Genomic DNA, 22,151 nt, shown 5'->3' with positions numbered 1-22,151 from the left:
CGGGGGGTGGAATCAGCAGTTGCGGTTAAATTTGAGGCGAGAATTGAATTTCAGTCGATGTCCACAAAGTAGCGGCCCTGTATGGACCTACATGTCGTCCACGTAGTTTCCAGACTCTACTGAGGAACATCTTCCACTTTGTGGATTTCAGTTGAAATTCATTTCCATAGAACTTAAGTTGCTGTTTATTGCTGATGTGACATCTGTGAGGAAGAAAGCCCCTGATTTCTATGCAGTGTTGAGCAATTTAGCAGTACAAAGCATGTTTCCTGCCTGCCCTGAGGGAGGGTCAGTGTGATAATGACCGAGTCAGTAGACTCTCAAACCAAGTGTGCCCTCCTTTTCTTTTCCAGATTGTGCCCTTTTAGCCGGGAAGCATGGAGGTAATTCACGGCAGGCCCTACTGTTGCAGGGAGCTTGAAGGAGCTGACATACTGTCAGACACTTTTTACTCTAATGAATTGCACACTCCACTACGAACAGCTGCTCGCCCAACTGCCTCAGAGGACAGGTAAAATAAAAACTAGAGAAAGCCAAAAATTGAAAAAGGTTTTAATATATTAGTATATTTTTATGTGTGAGAAAAAGCATGGTTATGGGGCTCTTGTGTTTATCACATTGTCAACGCAAAATAGCCAATGACTACGTTCTATAGATAAGAGAAATAAGGTGAGTTTACTTGAGCCAGAATGAGGATTACAACATGGGAAGGCTTTAGAAAGCGTTCCGGAGAAGCATGGTTTACAGTACAGTCTTATATCTTTTTAGAACAAACAACATACATTAAACACACCAAGGATACATTTTCTTCAAAATTTCAAAGAGAGATTCAATTGCAAATTAATAGGTCAGTGTGACCATGATGTCAGGAAAGGGACTAATCCAGGTGTTACCAATAGGGCGTGACCAATAGGGTATAGGAGGGCAAGTATGCATTCTTATCTTAAGAGAGTGTATTCTTTACTTTAATGGTTAAGCAGATGTACAATGTAAGTTTGATAGGCCGTAAGTTAGGCTTTTTGGTTCAAGCCGAATCAGTTTTGAACCCGAATAGTTACCCCATATACCTCAATAAGTGAAAATCTGTTGTCAACATCATAGGGAAGGCATAGCATGACAATTAACTAAACCTTAAAGTGTCCACATCTGTTAGGAACTTGGTAAAAAGTAAGTTGGTGTGTACTTTTAAAAGGCAGATAGCAAATTCATTCACTACATTCTAGAACTCTAGAATGATCACTTCATTTGAAAATTAATGTTTTAATCAAACATTTTTTTATTTTATAAAGAGTAGTGTAGTCGTTCGCAATCATCCCCTAACGTCATCTGCTCAGAAATACTCCCAGAATCTGTTTTTCATAGGTGCTAACTTTTTGCTTTACCAAATTTCCTGTAACACATCAGATACAGATTATGATTAAAATTGCAACTAACATATATTGAGTGATTATGTGTGGGTACTGTACCAAACGTTTGTATGTAGTGATTCTTTTAATCTTCACAATAATCTTATAAGTACTTATCCCTATTTTACATATGAAGTAACAGGTACAAAAAGTAATTTTCCAAGATTGTAGTGCCAGCTTTTCTGTATTATATTTACTTGAGTCATTTTGAGGAAAAAAAAAAATCTCAAGACACTTGGATGGTGAAAAAGTAGCCTGTGTAGTTGTTTCTTGTTTGTTTTCTAATTTCACTGGGTCAAATCTCTCATTTAAGAATTCTTTAGCAAATCAGACAGGAAGTCACCTAGCCTCAGTTTAAACACTTCCAAAATGGGATATCACTACCACACAGGCAGTCCATTCCAATTTTGAATGCTTCTGATTGTTAGATAATTTTCTTTCTAGTGAGAACATTTTTCCTCCTCGTAATTTCTTACGAGGTTCTGAACCTGGTTCTTCCCTCTGAAGCCACGCAAAATAAGAAGAATCTGTCATCTCCACGATTGCAGTCCTGCAGGAGTCAGAAGATTCTTTTGGCCCTCTACGAGTTCTCTTTCAAGGCTGATCACTAGTTCCCAACAGACTTTACTCTTCATTCTTCTTTCCACTAGGCTTTCACTGTGGTGATCAGACTTCCGTGGACCTATTCCAGTTTGTAAATGTCGAGACGGGGGAAAATCCCACTTCTTCCCTTCTTGTGTTCTTGTGGCTGAACTAATAGTAAAATTGACACAAGACCAGACTAACAGGAGAAAAACCCAGTTTAATACATATGGATTGGAGACCCTAAAGAAATGATGCTCGGAGAGTGAACAAAACAGGCAGTATATATACCTTTGACACAAGGAAACAATAAATTTGTGAAGAATTGGCAGGACAAAGAAACTTGGGTTTGGGTTTGTTTATTTGGGCTTCTTGGTCTTGAATCTCCTAGCTCTGGTGATAAGGATGCAGGGACAGCACCTTTCACGTGGGAGATTTCTTTCCTCCTTTCAGGGGCAACAGAGACACGAGGGTCAGAAAGCCCTTTTTGCTTTTTAAGTAACTTGAACTCAAAATAGTCCATATGCCGTTGTGGAACATCTTGAGGTGACCTGTCCTGTGCCCCAACATAAGCTGCTCTTTGTATGAAAAAAAGATCAAGAAAACTTTTTTCCCAGTTATAAAACTAAGAGATGTTCCTTATAAATAGTTTAGAAATCATGGAAATCCATAAAGAAGACAAATTTTCCATTTTTCCAACAGAAAGAAAAATATTAAAGCACATGGAAGAAAAACCTCTGCACTTTCTTTATCCGGAAATAATAACCACTGTTAACATCTCAATATGTGTCCTGGCGCTTTTTTTAACTTAAAGATCATATTCAACAAATTTTTTATAAACTGCTATTAATGAAAGGGAATATTTTCTTATTTGTGGGAAAGAGGACTCAGCTCACTTCTACTGAGTCAATCCTCACTGCATCTGCTCTTCTACTATTACATGATTCCCAAAAGTGTCAGCCCTAAATTCCTACTCAGCTCCAGGGCCATCAGATTAGGCAGGGCTTCCCTTGAGTCAGAGGAAACCCTTAGCAGATGGTGTGTGGTCTGGTGATGGGCAGTTGTCCCTGGCTCCAAAGCAGCAATGTGAGGTTTTATATTTGGCCGAAAGGGATCTGAGTGGGAATTTAGGGCTGCTATATCTGATTGAATTCACTGTGCCCTGAAAAGCACTTATCTAGGCTTTTTTTTCACTGAAATTTTGATCCCTTCTACCTCAATGGTCATATGGTTGGTTAGTAACTGACTCCAAAACTAACTGGCATGAAATTTAAGAGAAGCAAAAATATTGCTTTTCATTAACTGACTATAAAATTAAATACAACATAATGTTCAGTTACCTATAAACTACAAGAAGACATTATTTGAAGCAATATCTACATACAACCATGTTCCTGGCTCATAATAACTAAAGCTTGCTTTCCCTTTTATTTCATGTGAATTCTCTCTTTTCCTAGTCCCCAAATGGAAAAGCCAGGATGATCGTGTATTCTCAGAACCCCTCCTTTTAACTCCCTCTTCAAAAGCAGTGGGGCAGCTTACAGAAATAGAAGTTCTCCTTTCTCTCAATGTTATTCTTCTGAACTGCTCTGGAAAACGTCATCAGGATAACATTGGTACATCTGCTCTATCAATGCTGAGGCTTACTTCTTAAGACCAGCTTCAGGATCTGTGGCTCCCAACTCAAACCTCAAAGTACCTCAAAAGCAAAACAAAACAAAAAGCTCCTGGCTTGTAGGGATTACCCTTCATAATAGTGAGGATGAACATGAGTCCTAGCCTAAGTTAGCTCTCAGCAGCTTCGTTTTCTAGACATGAATTTACTTAAGGGAATGCCTTTTTTAAATATCATAATGTATTTTGAACTAACTCAGCAATTTGAACAGCAATACAAAATGATTTCCTCACATCAGCCTACTTTTTTTTCTTTCCGGAATAGGCAGCACAGTCTAGCTCCATTGTTACCCAGCATTGGTACGCAGGCAGGGTACATCAGAATCACCTGAGATGCTTTCTAAAAATACAGATTCTCAGGCCCTGTCTCTAGATATTCTGGCTCACTAGGTCCGGGGTGGTTCTAGGGAATCTGCATTTTTAGAGGCTTTTCAAAGCTTATTTTGAGAACCATCGGGCTAGCAGAAAGCACTGAAAACAGTAAGAAAACCAGGATTATGATTCTGGCTTACCCATTGTCCAAGGGCAAGTTAATCTTTGTATTTCAGATACTTTCTTCACTGGTATATTTTGGAGCAATTACAGCAGTCACTATTATATATACTCTGACTTGATCTCCTTTAAAAATACTAATAAACACATTAGGTATTCTTTTGTATTTCTTCCATTGAAAATTTAAGAATGGCAGGTACAGCTATTAAAAATCATCGTGGATGCCTATCTCCTTATTCCATTCAGTTGACATCTCCTTTCCTCTAGCAAGTTCTCTAGCTCATTAGGCAAACAAACATCAGTTAAGGAAGTACCTTGAGAATTGCTTAACAGTTCATTATACATTCCCATTTTGCTTCTGGATTCATTCCATTGCTTTCTGATTCCTGAATTTCTTTTTTTTTAGTCTTAGCTCTCTGCTAACTAAAAATGAGAGTATGTTTGTTCTGAGCTTTCCTTTAATCGTGCCTTCCAATAATTACTGGCTAAATTCAGCCCCCTGAGTTTGAAATGTAATGCTGAAAATTCTGTAAAGTGACTCCGAAGTGAGATATTGGTTCATCCATAGGGAACATATCTTTCTCAAAAACAAGTAACGTTTAATTTTATGTGGCTACAGATTGCAGCACTAATAACTTATTTTCTTTGTTATTAAATAAATAATTTTCTTTGTTATAGTGACATATATTATTTAAGCTTTAAAATTATTTAATCCTAAAACTTCAATATTTATTTTAATTAGTTCCTTCTATAAAATACTGTTAGTATTAAAGCTGAGGGGGGAAATGTGAGACCCTAAAATAAAAGAGAAAATTGACTTATTTTTTGCTTTGCCTTTTATTTTAAATGGTTTCCTGCAACTTCCTGGCTTTAGATGGATGCCAACCCAAATGATTGATTAACATTTTCTACTGGCTTGTCTTCCTGGGACAATGTAATATATGGGGGTCAGATGTTGAGAAATTGACTCATCTAATTTAAATGTAGCTTTTAAAAACTTTGATGTTAAAGCTTAAGTTATCATTAATCAAATGTGTTTAAATATTTTTCACTTGTCATGCCCCCCAAACTGTGTCTGTTGATCATAGTCATAGAGCTGGTGAAGGCCTCCTAGGTCTGAGAGCTGAATGCCACCATCCCTTCTAAGGCGCCCCAAATCAATGGTCACCCAGATTCTCCTTGACTAGCTACTGCAGAGGTTGGCAGACTTCTTCTATAAAGGACCAGGTAGTAAATATTTTAGGTTTTCCAGTCTCTGTCAAACTACTCAACTCTGCTATTGTAGGGCAAATACAGCCATAGACAATAAACAATGTATAATGGTCATGGCTGCATTCCAATAAAATTTGACTTACAAAAACAGGCAGTAGGTTGGATTTGGCCTATGGGCCATAGTTTGCAAACCCCTATCTAATGACTTTATGAAATAAAGCATTCCATTTATAAGGCAGTCTGAGTGTTAGATCTTCATTCCATTTGGCAAATATCTAGTGAGGGATTACATTAAGCCAGGCACTGTACTGGTACAAAGAAGAAAGTAACTCCACTGTCCATACCTCCCTCTCTGAGCTCCTCTCCCATGTGTCTAACTGGCCCCCCAGTGCTCAGACAGCATATTCCAAAGGGCCTATAAGGCCCGGCAGCATATTGTTCTAGTTTTCCTCTCTTGCTTCACCTCTCACCACAGCTCTTCTCTCCTGTGCCTCAAATTCCTGAATTCTATGTGAGCTTTACTGATTTGGCCCAAAATTCAATTCTATTTCCTCAGCCCTTAAGATCTAGATAAATTCCACTCAAATCTTTATTCCATACCTTCTGGAAGTCTAAGGCCTTCCATACAATTTATCCAAATTCCCAGGATGGGGTAGGAGGTGGTCATTACTGACTTTGGGCTCCTGGTTCCACATAACGCTGCTTGTGTTCAACAACATTTTGACCCAGATGCGAAACTCAGTCATTCTTCAGTTTCCTCCAAAGACTTCACCCACACAGAGCGTTTGTGAGCCTGGTAAACTTCACTGATCAGTTAGGGGTCAAGAGGAAGAATCACATCACACCATATATCACATAACTTAAAGCTCCTATTAGCCATAACTTCCATATTCTCAGCAGTCCTTTAGCCCAGCTGTCAGCAGGGTTCTTTCACTGGCTTGTCACCTAGTGCAGTCCCCAGCCTCTTACCATCCTGCTGGCTTCTCTCTTCTTCCTCTCCCTTTACTCCCATTTCTTCTCTCTTCCTCTTGAAAGAGCAAAACCAAATCCCTCCCATTGCAGAGCAACTTATTCAATCTTAGGTTGCTTGATCTCTTACCAACAGGCATACTTGTAGAGTATCTGTCTCTACACCAAGTGGCCTAATAAAATATTTTATCAAACAAAGCAGATCCTTCCCTAAGAAGGATTCTGGAGCCAACGTTGTCAGGAATTTTCAATTCCATAACCTTTCTAACCTCTAGGCCTTTTTACATGTTATTCCCCCAGCCTAGAATATTTCCTCTCTTCCATTCAGATGTCCTACTCATCCTTTAGAAGTCATCTTAGACAGTGAGTACCCCAAGAATCCTTCCTCCAGAAAGGAATCCTGTCTTTCCTGTAAGGTGCAAGGTGCCTGGGGGTATTCTGCCTCTCCTGGACCACTTAAATCCAAGGTCAAGTCGTGGGCAAATGCCAACTTGGGCAGAAGACAATGAGAAAGCTGGCTTACTTCTGACTCACCTTTAACATGAGAGGGTAGCCTTTTAGAGTCCCAGCTTATTGTGGAGATAATCTCTTTAGATTCCTTACCTGGCTGATTTCTGTACCCCTCACCCTGCAAAGTCCTTAAAACAAAAATGAAATTTGCCAGAATTGGCGCAAGCCTAAGGGCAAAAGTAGCTTCTGTCCTTGTTTACCTCTCTGGATTCCTATTTTCCCTCTTACGGCACCCTGCTATCTCTTTCTGTCTTATTAACAACTAGTTGCTTTTAAGAAGATTTTTTTTCTTTTTTTTCTTTTCAGCATTTTTTTGTTTTATTTTGTCTTCTCCAGGCAAATCAATGAGGTCAAATAGAAGTAGAATTAAACTTCTCCAAGAAAATTTAACCCAAAGTACAATTGGTTCCCTTTTTCAAGATTTCTATGTCATTGTCTGCTCTCAAGGAAGACCTAGTCAATAAATAGTTGTTGAACATCATATATTTGCAAGACACTATGCTGTATCCTGGGGATTCTGTGATTAGTGTGGCAGAGTCCTTGTCTACAATGACTTGTTCTCTTTTTGCTGTGCTGTGGAAACCGTGATGGATTGACGTTCTTTGTTCTCTAGAACATTATACTGTTCATCTCTTGGTGCTGGATTACTGGTTTATTATAAAAGGATATAGCTCAGGAACAGCCAGATGGAAGAGATGCATAGGGCAGGGTGTGTGGGAAGGGGCACGGAGCTTCCATGCTTTCTGAACGCACTACTCTCGCCACATCTCCACGTGTTCACCAACCTAGAAGCTCCCTTTCCAGCATTTTTAGTTGTTTTCGGTGGGAAGGTTAGTCCAAATAATCTAGACTGCCATTACTGGAAACTGGTAGTCATTAAATCCTTCCTAATTAGGAATCAGATCTTTTGCCAGATATTAAGTGTTTTGTGAGACCTTCTCCCTAGCCTGAAGCTTTCATTCCTATGTCACAGGCTACAGTCCAGGAAACAGATCCATCTCTTTAGCCTTGCTCTTTCACTCACATATGCATTCATTCAACAGACATCCATTGAGTACTTCCTATAAACCATGGTTACAACAGTTAACAAGATACAGTCCCTGCCCCTTCACTCCCTTGTTAAGAAAGACTAGAAAAAGTCATCAGAACGACCAGTCTTCAAGATCAGACTAAGCCTTACCAGCCAATTTAGGAAACTTCCATGTCTCTGGCCTACTGAATGGTACAGTTGTAAGGAGTGGGACTATTGGAGACCTGATTTCTATGAAAGGTAACTGTTGAATAGAGCAATGCTTCTAAAACTTTAGCATGCATAACAGTCATCTAGAGGGCTTGTTAAAACAGATTACTGGACCCCATGACCAGAAATTCTGATTCTTAAGTCTGAAGTGGAGCCTGGGAATTTGTATTTCTAACAAGCTTTTAGGAGATGATGATGATGCTGGTCCATGGTCCACACTTTGAGAACCACTATTAAAGGAGCTCTAGATAGAGACTAGAAGCAAGTGCTTCTGCTCCTTTACAGTACTCTCCATTTTTAAAAATCAAAAGATAATCTGTAGCCAAGACCATTCAATGGGTAAAGAATAGTCTTTTTCAACAAATGGTGCTAGGACAACTGGATACCCATATGCAAAAGAATGAAGTTGTACCCCTACCTCACACCACATATAAAAACTAACTGCACATGGAACAGAGACCTAAATGTAAGAGCTAAAACTATAAAAGCTCTTAAAAGAAAACATAGGGGTAAATCTTCATGATTTTGGATTTGGCAATGTATTCTTAGATAGGACACTAAAAGCACAACCAACAAAAGAAAAAATAGATAAATTGGACTTCATCAAATTTTAAAACTTTTTTGCTTCAAAGGACGCTACCAGGAAAGTGAAAAGACAACATATAGAATAGGAGAAAATATTTGCAAATCATATATCTGATAAGGGATTTGTATCTAGAATATATAAAGAACTCTTATACCTCAGTAATAAAAAGTAATAAAAAAAAATACCTCTTATACCCCAATTTAAAAATGACAAAGGATCTGAATAGACATTTCTCCAAAGAACATATACCAATGGTCAATAAACACATGAGAAGATGCTCAACATCATTAGTCATTAGGGAAATGCAAATCAAAACCACAAAGAGATACCACTTCACATGCACTAGGATGGCTATAATTAAAAAAAAGAAAGAAAAATAAGTGTTGGCAGTGATGTGGAGAAATTTGATCCCTTGTACATTGCTGGTGGGAATGTAAATTGGTGCAGCCACTGTGGAAAACAGTTTGACAATTCCTCAAAAAATTAAATGTAGAATTACTATATAACCCAGCACTCCACTACTAGGTATATACCCAAAAGAACTGAAAACAGGTATTCAAACAAAAATTTGTACATGAATGTTTATAGCAGCACTATTCACAATAGCCAAAAAGTAGAAACAACCCAAATATCCATCAACTGATGAATGAATAAAGAAAATATGTATATCCATACAGTGGAATATTATTCAACCATAAAAAGGAATGAGCTTCTGATATGTGATACAGTCACAAAAGACCACATACATGATTTCATTTATGTGAAATGTCCAGAATAGGCAAATGTATAGAGACAGAAAGTAGATTAGTGGCTGCTTAGGGCTGGGGTGGGGAGGAGAAAGTGGGGGGATGATGGCTAAAGGTACAAGGTGATGCGGTGATGAAAATGTTCTAAAATTATTGTGGTGATGGTTGTACATATTTGTGAATATACTAAAAACCATTTAATTGCACACTTTAAATGGATGAATTGTATGGCATGTGACTTATATCTCAATAAAGATGTTTAAAATAAATAAGCACACAAACTACAACTGTAAAAAAAAAAAGAGATAATCTGTAGGCCCTCAGGAATTTAACATCATTCCTTCAGCAATCCGATGATGCTTAAATAACCAATATCTGTCATAATCTACCCAGCACTGAGAATTCTGTGTTCTGAAAATGTAATCTAAAAATAATTTTGAAGCTATATGAATTTTAGTTGTCTTAATCCACTCAAGCTGCTGTAACAAAATACCACAGACTGTGTAGCTTATAAACAATAAACATTTACCTCTCACACTTCTGGAGGCTGGAAATCTAAGATCACAGTGCCAGGCATGGTCACACTCTGGTGAGAGCCATCTTCCTGGTTCATAGTTGGCTCCTTCTCGCTGTGCCCTCACATGGTGGAAGGAGCTAGCAAGCTCTCTTGGGTCTCTTCTTTTATCAGAGCATTAGTCCCATTCATGAGGGCAAGGCCCTCATGACCTAGTCACCTCCTAAAGGCCCACCTTCTTATACCATCAAATTGGGCATTAGGATTTCAACATATGACTTTTGGGGGACACAGACATTCAGACCATAGCATTCCATGCTGAAGCTATTTCAAGTCTCTGTTTTTTCACAGGTATCAGGAATTAAGGGAGTCACTCCAACAGTGTAGGCTGCCATGGGGCGCTGAAAGGGAATATGGCGGGATAATACCCATTTCACTCCCTGAGGAACACAGGCCAAAATGTGAACCTCCTTGTGTCATGGGCAAAGGACATCAGCATTATGGATTTGGTGGAGAAACCTGGCCAAGGTAAATCAACTTTCTGCCCTTCACATAGAGGGCAATGAATTCTTTATTATTCATTTTTCTTTATTGTGAGTCCATTGTTAACTTAAATGTACCTCCAGACTTATTTCTTTTACTATTTATGAAAAGACACAGATGGAAAAACTAATTATATAATTTCTAATTGTGAAGTCAGTAAAAAATCTGTTTATAGATGTCTTTCTGTCCTTAGAGATGTTTAAGTTTTGTGATTGGAAATTTTGATTCACTTGCTAATCACATTGTATCTAAAACTGAATGGGAATCTTCCTGAGAGAGATTCAATTAAAAATGTTTTTGCTTGAGCAAATAACCAGCCTAATCTGTACAGATGTTCTTGATTTCTGGAACTTTTGATTTCTAATTTGTTCATCAATCTATAATTATTAGAATCTATTGGGCATTGTTTTCAAGTATTAAAATACTTCAGTTATTTATAAATCTTAAAGTCACTCTTTCAGCAACTTTATTCAAAACACAGGTTAAAACTGAAGAGAAAGCCAAAAAAATCTGAGCAGCAAATTAAATGTTACGTTATCTACCAAAAATTATGAAATTTACTCAAAACAAAATCCATCAAACCTTCACACACAGTCTACTTACTCCTGCTTTATCTAGCAATCCTGGTTACTTAGTTTACTAACAATCTAGCTAACTAGTTTTTTGTTCTAAAGCAGTTAAAAGAAAGAAGTTAGGAAAGACAAGCCGTGGCTAGCCAGGGGACGGTAACAACGGGGACATGTAGCAGCGATGACCTTATCGAAGTTCAGTAAAGCAATAAAAAGCAGACAAATGAAAAGTCCTGTCAGTCCAATTGGAAAGATGCAAACATCAACACATTTATAACATCTTTGTGAAGTGGCTATTGTTATCCTGGTTTTACAATAGATAGACACCCAAGAGATTCAGTACGTTCCCTCAGGTCAGATATTATGAAGTTGTGGAACAGGGATCTCAGACCAGGTTTACTTGACGCCAAAGCCCAAGTTCCTTTCATTCGTTCTTTCATTTACTCCAGCTCTTCATTTTTCTATTCAGTAATTTGAGTATAGAAAGCACTGTTCTAGAGACTAAGGGTATAGCTCTTTATGGAGTCTATAGCTATTGTCCCCAAAACTTGTACCTTAAAAAATGCCAATACTCTAAAAGACTAGAATTATACTCACAGAATTCCAGTGTGTAAAAAGAAAGCCAAGGACTGGTTTCTTAAGGGAAAGCCATCTTGAAATGGGAGGTTTGTGTTTGGTGCCTCATTGAATGCAGCCCTAGGACACTGAGAGAGGAGATTTGTTCCACTTAGAATGCCAGTCATCCCTGACTCACAAATGCAAGTTAATGTATTCTGTTCTCTTTATACCCTTTTTTTTTTTTTAATTTTTATTTATTTATTTTTTCCCCCAAAGCCCCAGCAGATAGTTGTAGGTCATAGCTGCACATCCTTCTAGTTGCTGTATGTGGGACACGGCCTCAGCATGGCCAGAGAAGCGCTGCGTCGGTGCGCGCCCGGGATCGAACCCGGGCTGCCAGCAGTGGAGCGCGTGCACTTAACCGCTAAGCCACAGGGCCAGCCCTCTTTATACCCTTTTATGTTAAATGTTATCATTTTGGAAAATTTATCTCTTGAAAATATATTTACAACAAAGTCCTACCTTCTGATACAATGCAAATCACTTGGCAAGTGCTCTGTGAAGTAAAGTTTTATCTTGTTTCCTAACGGAATAACTTCTATGACAATATTTTTCTTTTTCCCCAAAAAGAGCCTTTTACACAAAATAACACAATGTTTTCCAGCTTTCTGAAGGGTCAGTCCTCATCTGGTCCATGTAAAAGCGTGTTCTCGGCCCGGCCCCGTGGCTTAGCGGTTAAGTGTGCACACTCCACTACTGGCGGCCCGGGTTCGGATCCCTGGCACACACTGACGCACCGCTTCTCCAGCCATGCTGAGGCCGCGTCCCACATACAGCAACTAGCAGGATGTGCAGCTATGACATACAACTATCTACTGGGGCTTTGGGGGTAAAAAAAAAAAAAAAAAGGAGGAGGATTGGCAATAGATGTTAGCTTGGAGCGGGTCTTCCTCAGCAGAAAGAGGAGGATTAGCATGGATGTTAGCTCAGGGCTGATCTTCCTCACAAAAAAAAAAAAAAAAAAAAGCGTGTTCTCACAACCCTGCCCCCTTCTCTGGAGGGGATTTTTAGTGGGGTGTCGTAGTGTCACACATTCACTCCACTCCTCCTGGAGAACAGGACCACTCCTCCGCTTCACCAACCCTCCAGTCACATGACGTGAAAATTAAAAGTAACTATTTCTTAGGAGAATGTCTAGGTGAGACATCCTACAGTATATCATCTGAGGTTAAGAAGTTAAAATAGCATAGTTTACTAAAGGAAATATAACTATATATATTTATATATGCATTTTCCAATGTGATGTCCATGTGGGACTTCACTGTTCCTTCTGACACTTCTTTTGTGTGTGTGTGTGTGTGTGTGTGTGAGGAAGATTGGCCCTGAGCTACCATCTGCCAATCCTCCTCTTTTTGCTGAGGAAGACTGGCCCTGGGCTAACATCCATGCCCATCTTCCTCCACTCTATATGGGACGCCACCACAGTATGGCTTGACAAGCGGTGCGTCGGTGTGCACCCGGGATCCAAACCGGCGAACCCTGGGCCACCACGGCGGAGTGCGCGCACTTAACCGCTTGCACCACCCGACCAGCCCCCCTTCTGACACTTCTTGACATAACTATATCAAGTAAAACTCTTTTCAAGTAACTTTAACAGTATCTACTTAACCATAATGTACAAGTTTCCGAAACCCTGAGTAAAGTCAGTCATCACCCAATTCAGCATCCATTCACTAGAAGAATGAAGTCACAAAGTAATGAAAATTTATAGCTTTGTTTTCACTTCCATAAATGCTTCTTTTTATAAGTTTGGTGAAGTAGCATAATTTTTACTTTGGGAAAAAGGAAATGGATTCTTCCTCTAACGTACTGTCAAATGTTAAAAAGCTGTTAAATAGATATATAGTGCTCTGTGAAGTAAAGAATACTTTGGAATTCCTGGTAACTAGTACTCTTTAATAATGATAGTAGTAGTAGTAGTAGTAGTACTAGTAAAAATAATAATAATACTTGAAGGTTAATATGACCATATGAAGCAAAAATCACAGAATATACCTAAAAAATGAAACAAATACAAAATCTACTACCAGCTCCCAAAAAATAAAAGGAGAACAACCCAGCCCAGGGTTCACAGGTTCAGATCCCAGGCATGGACCTACACACCGCTCATCAAGCCATGCTGTGACAGCCTCCCATATATAAAATAGAGGAAGATGGATGCAGATGTTAGCTCATATCCAATCTCCCTCACCAAAAAAAAAAAAAAGAACAACTTTATGCCATTAATTTTAATGTGCCAAGGAGAGAAAATTCTATGTAATTTATTCCAGTTTCTAACTAAATGTTTCTCAAGAGGGTATTTGGGGTAGATATTTGTCCTACATATTGTAAGATATTTAGCATCTCTGGGCTGGCCCTATGGCTTAGCAGTTAAGTGCGCGCGCTCTGCTGTTGGCGGCCCAGGTTCGGTTCCTGGGCGCACACCCACGCACTGCTTCTCCGGCCGTGCTGAGGCCACGTCCCGCATACAGCAACTAGAAGGGTGTGCAGCTATGACATACAACTATCTACTGGGGCTTTGGGGGAAAAATAAATAAATAAAAATTTAAAAAAAAAAAGACTTTAAAAAAAAAAAAAGATATTTAGCATCTCTGGTCCTTTACCTATAAATACTAGTAGCATCCTGCTTTCATTGTGACAACCAAAATAAAACCACCCACTCTCCCTGGAAGTGTTGGAGGGACAGGGGGAAGCCACAATGTTGGTTGAGAGGCATTATACCTAACCCCATCCCTACATTCCAAATGCATATTGAGGCAAGGTAAGTCTACAAAATCCTGATTCTTCAGTTGAAGAGACGATTAAAAGATTGAGTAGGTAATCATATTAGAAAATAAAGAAAGCTTCAAGTAGAAGCCCCTATTTTAAAACAGCAAGATCTCAAGAGACATGAAGTTCTGCAGAATGTGTGCTCTTCCAGAACCCTGTGTTGACTTGAGGGAATGAGCAGAAGCCCATGGAGATGAGTACTTCTCTAACTGGAAGGAGTAGGCCCTGCAGAGGACATTTAATAGGATCTTACACAGTGGTACCCAAGACGCTCAGGCTCTCTCTGACACCATCTCAGCACTCCTCTCTGCCACCTCTAGCCCATCAGGCTAAAGAAAATTGCAGAGAATAATATTTGGTTATCAAGCCTGTCACACAGACAGAAAGGCAAACTCATTTCAGGTGACAGAATCAAAAAGAATTCACCTACACTACATCATCACAAATAGCTGAGTTTAGACAGAGCTGCCCAATTAAACACATGTAATATGAGAACAAGTGGCGAGGCAACTTTGTACACGGGGAAGAGAAGAGAAGAAATATGACATGTGAAAAAAACACATGAAACCAGGTGGGAAAACACATAGCCCAGGAAACAAAAGTAGATTCCCTATAAAAGGACTAAATAAGTATGTGAATCTAATAAAAGACAAGATAATTAGACAACAGAATATTATAAAAGAGGAAATCACGAGGCTAAGAAAAAAAAAGGAGAAAAACAACAACACAAAACCACTCTTACAAATCTAGTAAAAGAAGAAGTAGCAAGAATTAGAATAGGGCCAGCCCCAGTGGCCTAGTGGTTAAGTTCGGCACACTCCGCTTCAGTGGCCCAGGTTTGGTTCCCGGGCACGGACCTAAACAGTGGTCTATCAGTGACCATGCTATGGCGGCAGCTCACATACAAAAAGAGGAAGATTGGCAAGGGATGTTAGCTCAGGGTGAATCTTCCTCAGCAAAAAAAGAAAGAAACAGAATAGATGTGACTGAAAATTGACATAATGATATAAAGACAATAAATCACAGAGGGGCCGGCCCGGTGGCGCAAGCGGTTAAGTGCACGCGCTCCGCTGCGGCGGCCCGGGGTTCGCTGGTTCGGATCCCCGGCGCGCACCGACGCACTGCTTGGCAAGCCATGCTGTGGCGGCGTCCCATATAAAGTGGAGGAAGATGGGCACAGATGTTAGCCCAGGGCCGTCTTCCTCAGCAAAAAAAGAGGAGGATTGGCAGATGTTAGCACAGGGCTGACCTCCTCACAAAAAAAAAAAAAAAAAAAAAAATCACAGAGAAGGCAGAGGGAAAAGGTAAGGATATTAAAGCAATTAAAAAAAGAAAATTATAGCTATGAAGAACAAACATAATTGTTTATCTTAAGGAAAACTGATGTCCCAAATGTAGAGAATCTAACAAGTAGAATCAAAAAAGACACTCAGAGATACACAAGAAAATTCCCATGAAATGCAGGAAGAATTGAATCTGAGCATCAGAAGGACATACCGTAGAATGGGAAAAACTGGAGGAGAACTATTGACATTGAGATATAACCTGGTGACATTATTGAATTCATAAATAAAGAGTTCTTGAGACATTCAAGCAGGAAAAGCAAGACACCCACAAGGAGGAAAAATGAGGCCGGCCTCAAGCCTCCACAGCAGTGTTCAAGGACAGAAGACATATCTTCAAAGTTTTGAGGAGAAGAAATTATCACCCAAAGAGATTGCTGCACAATTGTCAATCAAGCATAAAGGCTACGGCAGGCATCTCATACATGAGAGAATTTAGAGTATATAGCACCCAATGAGTCCTTCTAAAATAAATACCTTGAAAATGAAATTTAACAAACAAATAATGAATCAAAATAACTCAACAGAGAAGCTGTGGTAAAAGGTCTGATTCAACTATGAAATGGCTGAGCATTAAATGGTGAGCACTGAAGCCATTTGTTATGAGAGGTTCGGGGGATTCGATCGGAGACGTAAAAGAAACATTCCACTCCAAACAAATGGACTGAAGGTACATTTTGTTATATAGAGGATAGTAAAGGTGATAGTCTGCAAACAGATCTGAATAGGTCAAATAATAAGAGGGAAAAACACCAGCTCGATCGGAAAGGGAAACACCAGATCGGCTGAGATAGCGGCAGATTCCAATAGGTCATATAATAAGAGAGAAAAAACATCAGATCGATCGGAAAGGGAAACACCAGATGGACTGAAGGGAAATGACACAAATCAACCAGAAAGAGAAACACCAGGTTCACCGAAAAGCGAACATCAGATAGGTTACTCACAACATCCACACCCCACTGCCAGGAGAGTCTCGTCAATTGACACGTCCCGGGCGGGAATCACACGTCCTGGGCAAGGTGTCCCTTCCACAGGTGGAACTCTCACCAGGGCCTCGATTTCCAGCAGTTTATATAAGCAGTTACAGAGTTTACAGAGCAAGCATTTAGTGTTCCCATGCACAAATGGTTATCAGTGGCATACATGCACTGAGCCCCCTGGCTATCGTCCCAGCCCGTCAGTTGTGTACATGCATTGTTTACCCTGGTTATCGTGCCAGCCCGGTACAGATGGTCAGTCTGTCCCAGGCTGCGGCACCCAAAAGGCCTTGAAATTTTTACACATTGCAACTATCTTCATGGGAGAAGGGCCAGTTCCCACCACGCAGAAAGCAGCTTTTATATTTCTTTTTGTGCTGGTGGCTGTAGGTCAATGGAGCAGCCAGACATGGCTGTACTCATGTCAAGACACCATTCACGTGATTGGGAAAGTTATTATTGTAGAACCAGGTAAATGTTATAAATCCTGGCAAAGTGCAGATTATATGAACAGCCAAAATGGACAGAGCAGGGAGAGGAAGCGGAAGCAAGTGAAATAGTGCTTATCATCTTATCTTTCACTCCTGAGAGTCAATATTATCTAAAAAATAATAATGACTCCAACATCCTAAATGTCTCAAAAACTTCTTGATTTTACACAGATCTTTTAGAAATTTGTGTCTGTATAGTGAAAAGATATTTATCGATAGTTCAGGAATTCCTTCAGTTCTACTTTTTCATCTATTAAATGCTAATAAAATTTTAAAATTTTAATTTTCTTTTAGAAATTGTATGAACTTTGATCCTTTTCATGAAACTTTAGTTCTCACTAGAGCTGTCCATCTCTCCATTCTTACTTCCTCACATCTATTTTTTAGAGAGAGAGATCTAGAATCATGTTTTACATGGTGGTATTTGTGTATGCTTTTTTGTAATTACTTAAACTTCTATGATGAGGATATGCCATTTCCATAAAAATAAGAAAAACAATCTCTTTTGAACAACAGCATTAATCAAGTACTTCTGTATCCACACATTGTGCTAAGTGCTTTATAGACATTATCTCATTTAAATTACATTTGCTTTTTTTAAAGTTCATTTTTCCAATAAAACTACTTTTGTTCTTTTGTAAATTAAATTTTAGTTTCACAAGTTATTCATTTGTATGCATTAGGATTTTTAGTTGCAAACAACAGAATCCATTCTGGCTAGTTTAAGAAGAAGAGGATTTATTAGAGATTCATTAGGTTAACTACAAAACTGTGGGAGGGCTAGAGAAATAGACAAATTGCTAAGCTTCCCGGAATGACAGCCAGACTCATTCCCAGGACTAGCCTCATCAGAGGAAGTGCCTCTGCTAGAACTGGACACCTCTGCTGCTACCATATTAGCAATACGGATGCCCCACTTGAAGCCTGTGTTCTCAGGCTACTCATGTTCAAATCAAAGTCTAGTACAGACATGGATGACTGGCAGAACTTAGGGCACACATTTGTACCCTGGTTGCTAGGGAGGCTGGGAGGTGGATTTTCTGGATTCTACATGGGGAAGTGGGGTGTTCAAATGTGGGAAATTGGCAAAATGTAGAGAGGGTATCCTAAAGATGTTAGATAGCCATCAGTGCCAGTCGACTGTCACTCTAACCAAGAGTGGCAACAACAATACCATGCTTTTCTATTCAACACGTGGTCCATGGACCAGCAGCATCAGCATCACCTGGGAAATGAAGAATGCACAATGTTGGGCGCCACCCCAGAGTTACTGAAGCAGAATCTGCATCTTAATAAAATCCCTTGGGTAATTCTAACAAGCAGCAAAGTTTGAGAACTGCTGCCCCCACATAAGAAAATGCAATACCTTTTCATACAAATGAAAATGCACTCACCTCCCCAAAGGGGGAGACCCAAAGTCTCATCACTTCCTGCATCTACTCCAAGTCCAGGATCTCTGGGTGACAGTCACTCCTCTCTAGTTCAGTCATAATCTTGTCCTGATAGTGCACACTTATGCACGTAATAAAGTAAACCATCGCTAACACATGATATAATAAGGAAAAAAAGAAAATTAGTTAATATATGTAAAAGTATACAGGACACAGCCAGGGAGAAAATATGGGAAGTGACTACAGTCCTCGTTTCTACAGCTGGTCCTGAGGCTTCTGTTGGTGTTATAATTTCCTTCCGCCACTACCCACTCCAAGTTCCCTTGCCCTCAGCCAGTGCCTGAGCTGGTAGGAGTTCATTACCTGATGGGGCAACCCCAAATTTTGTCCCTAAGAGATCTAAGCTCTTAGTGCCTGTGTGAGGTGCTACAGTATTCCATTAACTTTATGCCACTGGAAGCAATACTAGGAGATGTCCAAAAGATTCTTTAAGTTCTAGAAATACTCCTTTCCCACATCATTGTAGTGCAGCAGTCCTCTTGCCCTTAACATTCAGGATCAATCATCCCAGCCTATTTGGTATAATCCTTTCTTGCCTGTTTTCCCCAGAGTCATAGGAGCCCCAAATTACCACATCATCAGTTCAGCTTCCAACTCAGTGGGACCATTGTTGTGTCCTCTGATGGAAGTGCTTCTCCCTTGATCTCTAAACCAGCAAAGCCCAAAGTGGCTGAGGAGGAAGTAAAGTTTTTCTCAAGTGTACTAGTAGGTATAACAGTGAAGCACCACTCCCACTTCCCCCCTTTGCTTTTTAGACCATGCATCTGGCTATAGGGGAAACTATTTATTGATCACTGGTTCAGAGCGTGTGCCACACTCTTTAGGACAACACTCATCCATAACTGAATCTTCAGTAGCTTATTTCTACCATTTTGTAACTGTGGTAAGACCAGTGAATCCTTTAAATTCAACCATTGCCTTATTTTGTGGTAAATTGAGTTCCTTAGTCAAAAGGAATATTGTTTAAGATGGCATGCAGTGAATAAGGCATTCAGTAAGTCCATTGATGATGTAACTGGCAGAAGTATAGTGAGAAGGAAAGGGAAATCCATATTTAGAAGTGCCCTGTGAGGATAAATCATCTCTCTCATGACAGGGAAGGGGTCCAATGTAATCAACCTCCCACCAGGTGGCTGATTAGTACACACTGGGAGATTTTTCTCTATGAAGTACTTAGGGTTGGTAACTTCTGCTGGCAAACTCAAATGTGTCCAGATCAATTTTGGTGAGGAGGAAGTTCATGTTGCTAAGTCCATACATAATGACTTCTGTCCCAATCATAACTTAGTTTATGAAGCCACTGAGCAAGGACTGGGGTGACTGGAGAAAGCCTGACTGACAGGCACAGAGTTGGTCGTTTAATCTACCTAATTATTAAGAACATCCTCAGTTGTGGGGTTCTCTTGGTGAGCATTCTTGTGGGGTACCGATAACCCTCATACTCTAGGGCCATTCTCAGAGGCTGAGAAAGCAAGTTTTTTGGAATCTACGTTGGGTAGATGAGATACAGGGTAGGTATTCAAAAGATATTGGGGGGCCAGCCCCGTGGCTTAGCGGTTAAGTGCACGCGCTCTGCTGCTGGTGGCCCGGGTTCGGATCCCGGGCGCACACCGACGCACCGCTTCTCCGGCCATGCTGAGGCCGCATCCCGCGTACGGCAACTAGAAGGATGTGCAGCTATGACATGCAACTGTCTGCTGGGGCTTTGGGGGAAAATAAATAAATAAATAAAATCTTTTAAAAAAAAAAATATTTTAAAAAAAAAACCAAACAAAAGATACTGGGCAACCACGAGGGACTTTTGAGCCCTACAATGTATACTAAAACATTACAAGCGCCAAGAGTGAAGGCTAATGTAAACTATGAACTTGAGGTGATACTGATGTGTCAATGTAGGTTCATCACTTGTAACAAATGTACCACTCTGTTGGGTGATATTGATAATGGGGGAGGCTAAGCATGTTCTGGGTAAATGGTGTATGGGAACTCTCTCTAACTTCCTCTCAACTTTGCTGTGAACCTAAAACTGCTCTAAAAACATAAAGTCTTTTTAAAAAAATCAAAAATAAGGTCCAGTCCCCTTTGACCACTGCCCTGCCAACCCCAGTTTCCTTCCTGCTCTGTTAACCCTTTGGTGTGTCTCCTTTCACACCTTTTGTTATGCATTTACATAATTATACACGCACCCATTAAAGTATATGGTATTATTTTATGCATGGAATCATTTAATACATAGTATTAGGCAACTTGGTTCTTTTTTCTCTCTACAATCTAAAGATTATAAATACAGATCTACCCCATTCTTTTTAATTTCTCTTAGTGTTCTACACAGTATGGATGCATCATAGATTATTTAGCCATTCTCATATTATTTCCTTTTTTTTTTTTTTGCATTAACTATATATAATGAATATCCTTGTACAGGCCTTCTTGAGCTCATACACAAATGTTTCTCTAGGGAAAATCTGAAGTGGAAGTTATGGGTCACAATATATGAATATTTTTAATTTTAGTAGATATTGCCCAAATGCTTTATATTCTCATGGTAGTATCTAAAAGTATCCATTTCCCCATACTCTTGCCCAACTGTACTATATTATCAAACTGTATAATTTTTGCCCATCCAATGAGGATAAAGGTTATCTTGGTTATCAAGATGCATTTCTCTGGTTAGACTGAGTACTTTTTTCTTATGTTTATGTGTTCTTATGTATGGCCATTTACATTTCCTTTTCTGTTCTTATTCTTTGCCCATTTTTATTGTTTGTCTTTTAGCTATAGGTTCTTATTACTTTATGTTCTGCATATTAATCCTTTATGTCTCTCTATTGCAAATATTTCTTCCAATCTTTTTTTTTTTTTTTGTGAGGAGATCAGCCCTGTGCTAACATCTGCCAATCCTCTTTTTTTTTTTTTTTTTTTGCTGAGGAAGACTGGCTCTGGGCTAACATCTGTGCCCATCTTCCTCTACTTTATATGGGACACTGCCACAGCATGGCCTGACAAGCAGTGCGTCAGTGCGCGCCCAGATCTGAACCGGCGAACCCCAGGCAGCCACAGCGGAGCACGCGCACTTAACCACTTGCGCCACTGGGCCAGCCCCTCTCCACTCTTTTTTTTTTTATTTGAGCTTGTTTATGCTGTCCTGTCTTCAAAAATTTTTCATTTGATGTTATCATATTTCCTTTTGGTTGTTGACTTTTAAAAAAAAATCTTATTTAAAATGTTTTCCCTACCACCAAGCAAGAGATATAGTCTTGTATATTTTCTTTTAATATTTTATACATTTTCCCAATTCTTTAGATTTTTAATCTATCTGAAATTATCTTTGTGAACAGTGTGAAATAGAGATCTATTTTTTCCAAATAGCTAGTGAATTTTTCCTGCATTGTTTATTGAAAAGTAAATCCCTTTCCACTGATTTAAAATGCTACCTTTTATATACTGAATTTCCAT

The 22,151-nt window shown here is 39.4% G+C and overlaps 1 protein-coding gene across 1 annotated transcript in view; it reads left to right on the top strand.

Annotated features, from left to right (window-relative positions):
* SPMIP4 (sperm microtubule inner protein 4) overlaps positions 1 to 22,151 on the top strand; it is a 46,436-nt gene that overhangs the window by 646 nt on the left and 23,639 nt on the right. The window contains exons 2-3 of the mRNA XM_014786310.2: positions 354 to 511; positions 10,283 to 10,459. Of these exons, the coding sequence (XP_014641796.2) occupies positions 378 to 511; positions 10,283 to 10,459 (311 nt within the window). The 5' untranslated portion in view covers positions 354 to 377. The remainder of the gene's footprint in view (positions 1 to 353; positions 512 to 10,282; positions 10,460 to 22,151) is intronic.

Source organism: Ceratotherium simum, chromosome 1 (assembly GCF_057802395.1).
Source record: "Ceratotherium simum simum isolate JZ-2026a chromosome 1, ASM5780239v1, whole genome shotgun sequence".
NCBI classification, from domain to species: Eukaryota; Metazoa; Chordata; class Mammalia; order Perissodactyla; family Rhinocerotidae; genus Ceratotherium; species Ceratotherium simum.
This window is presented reverse-complemented; position numbering and strand designations above follow the sequence as displayed.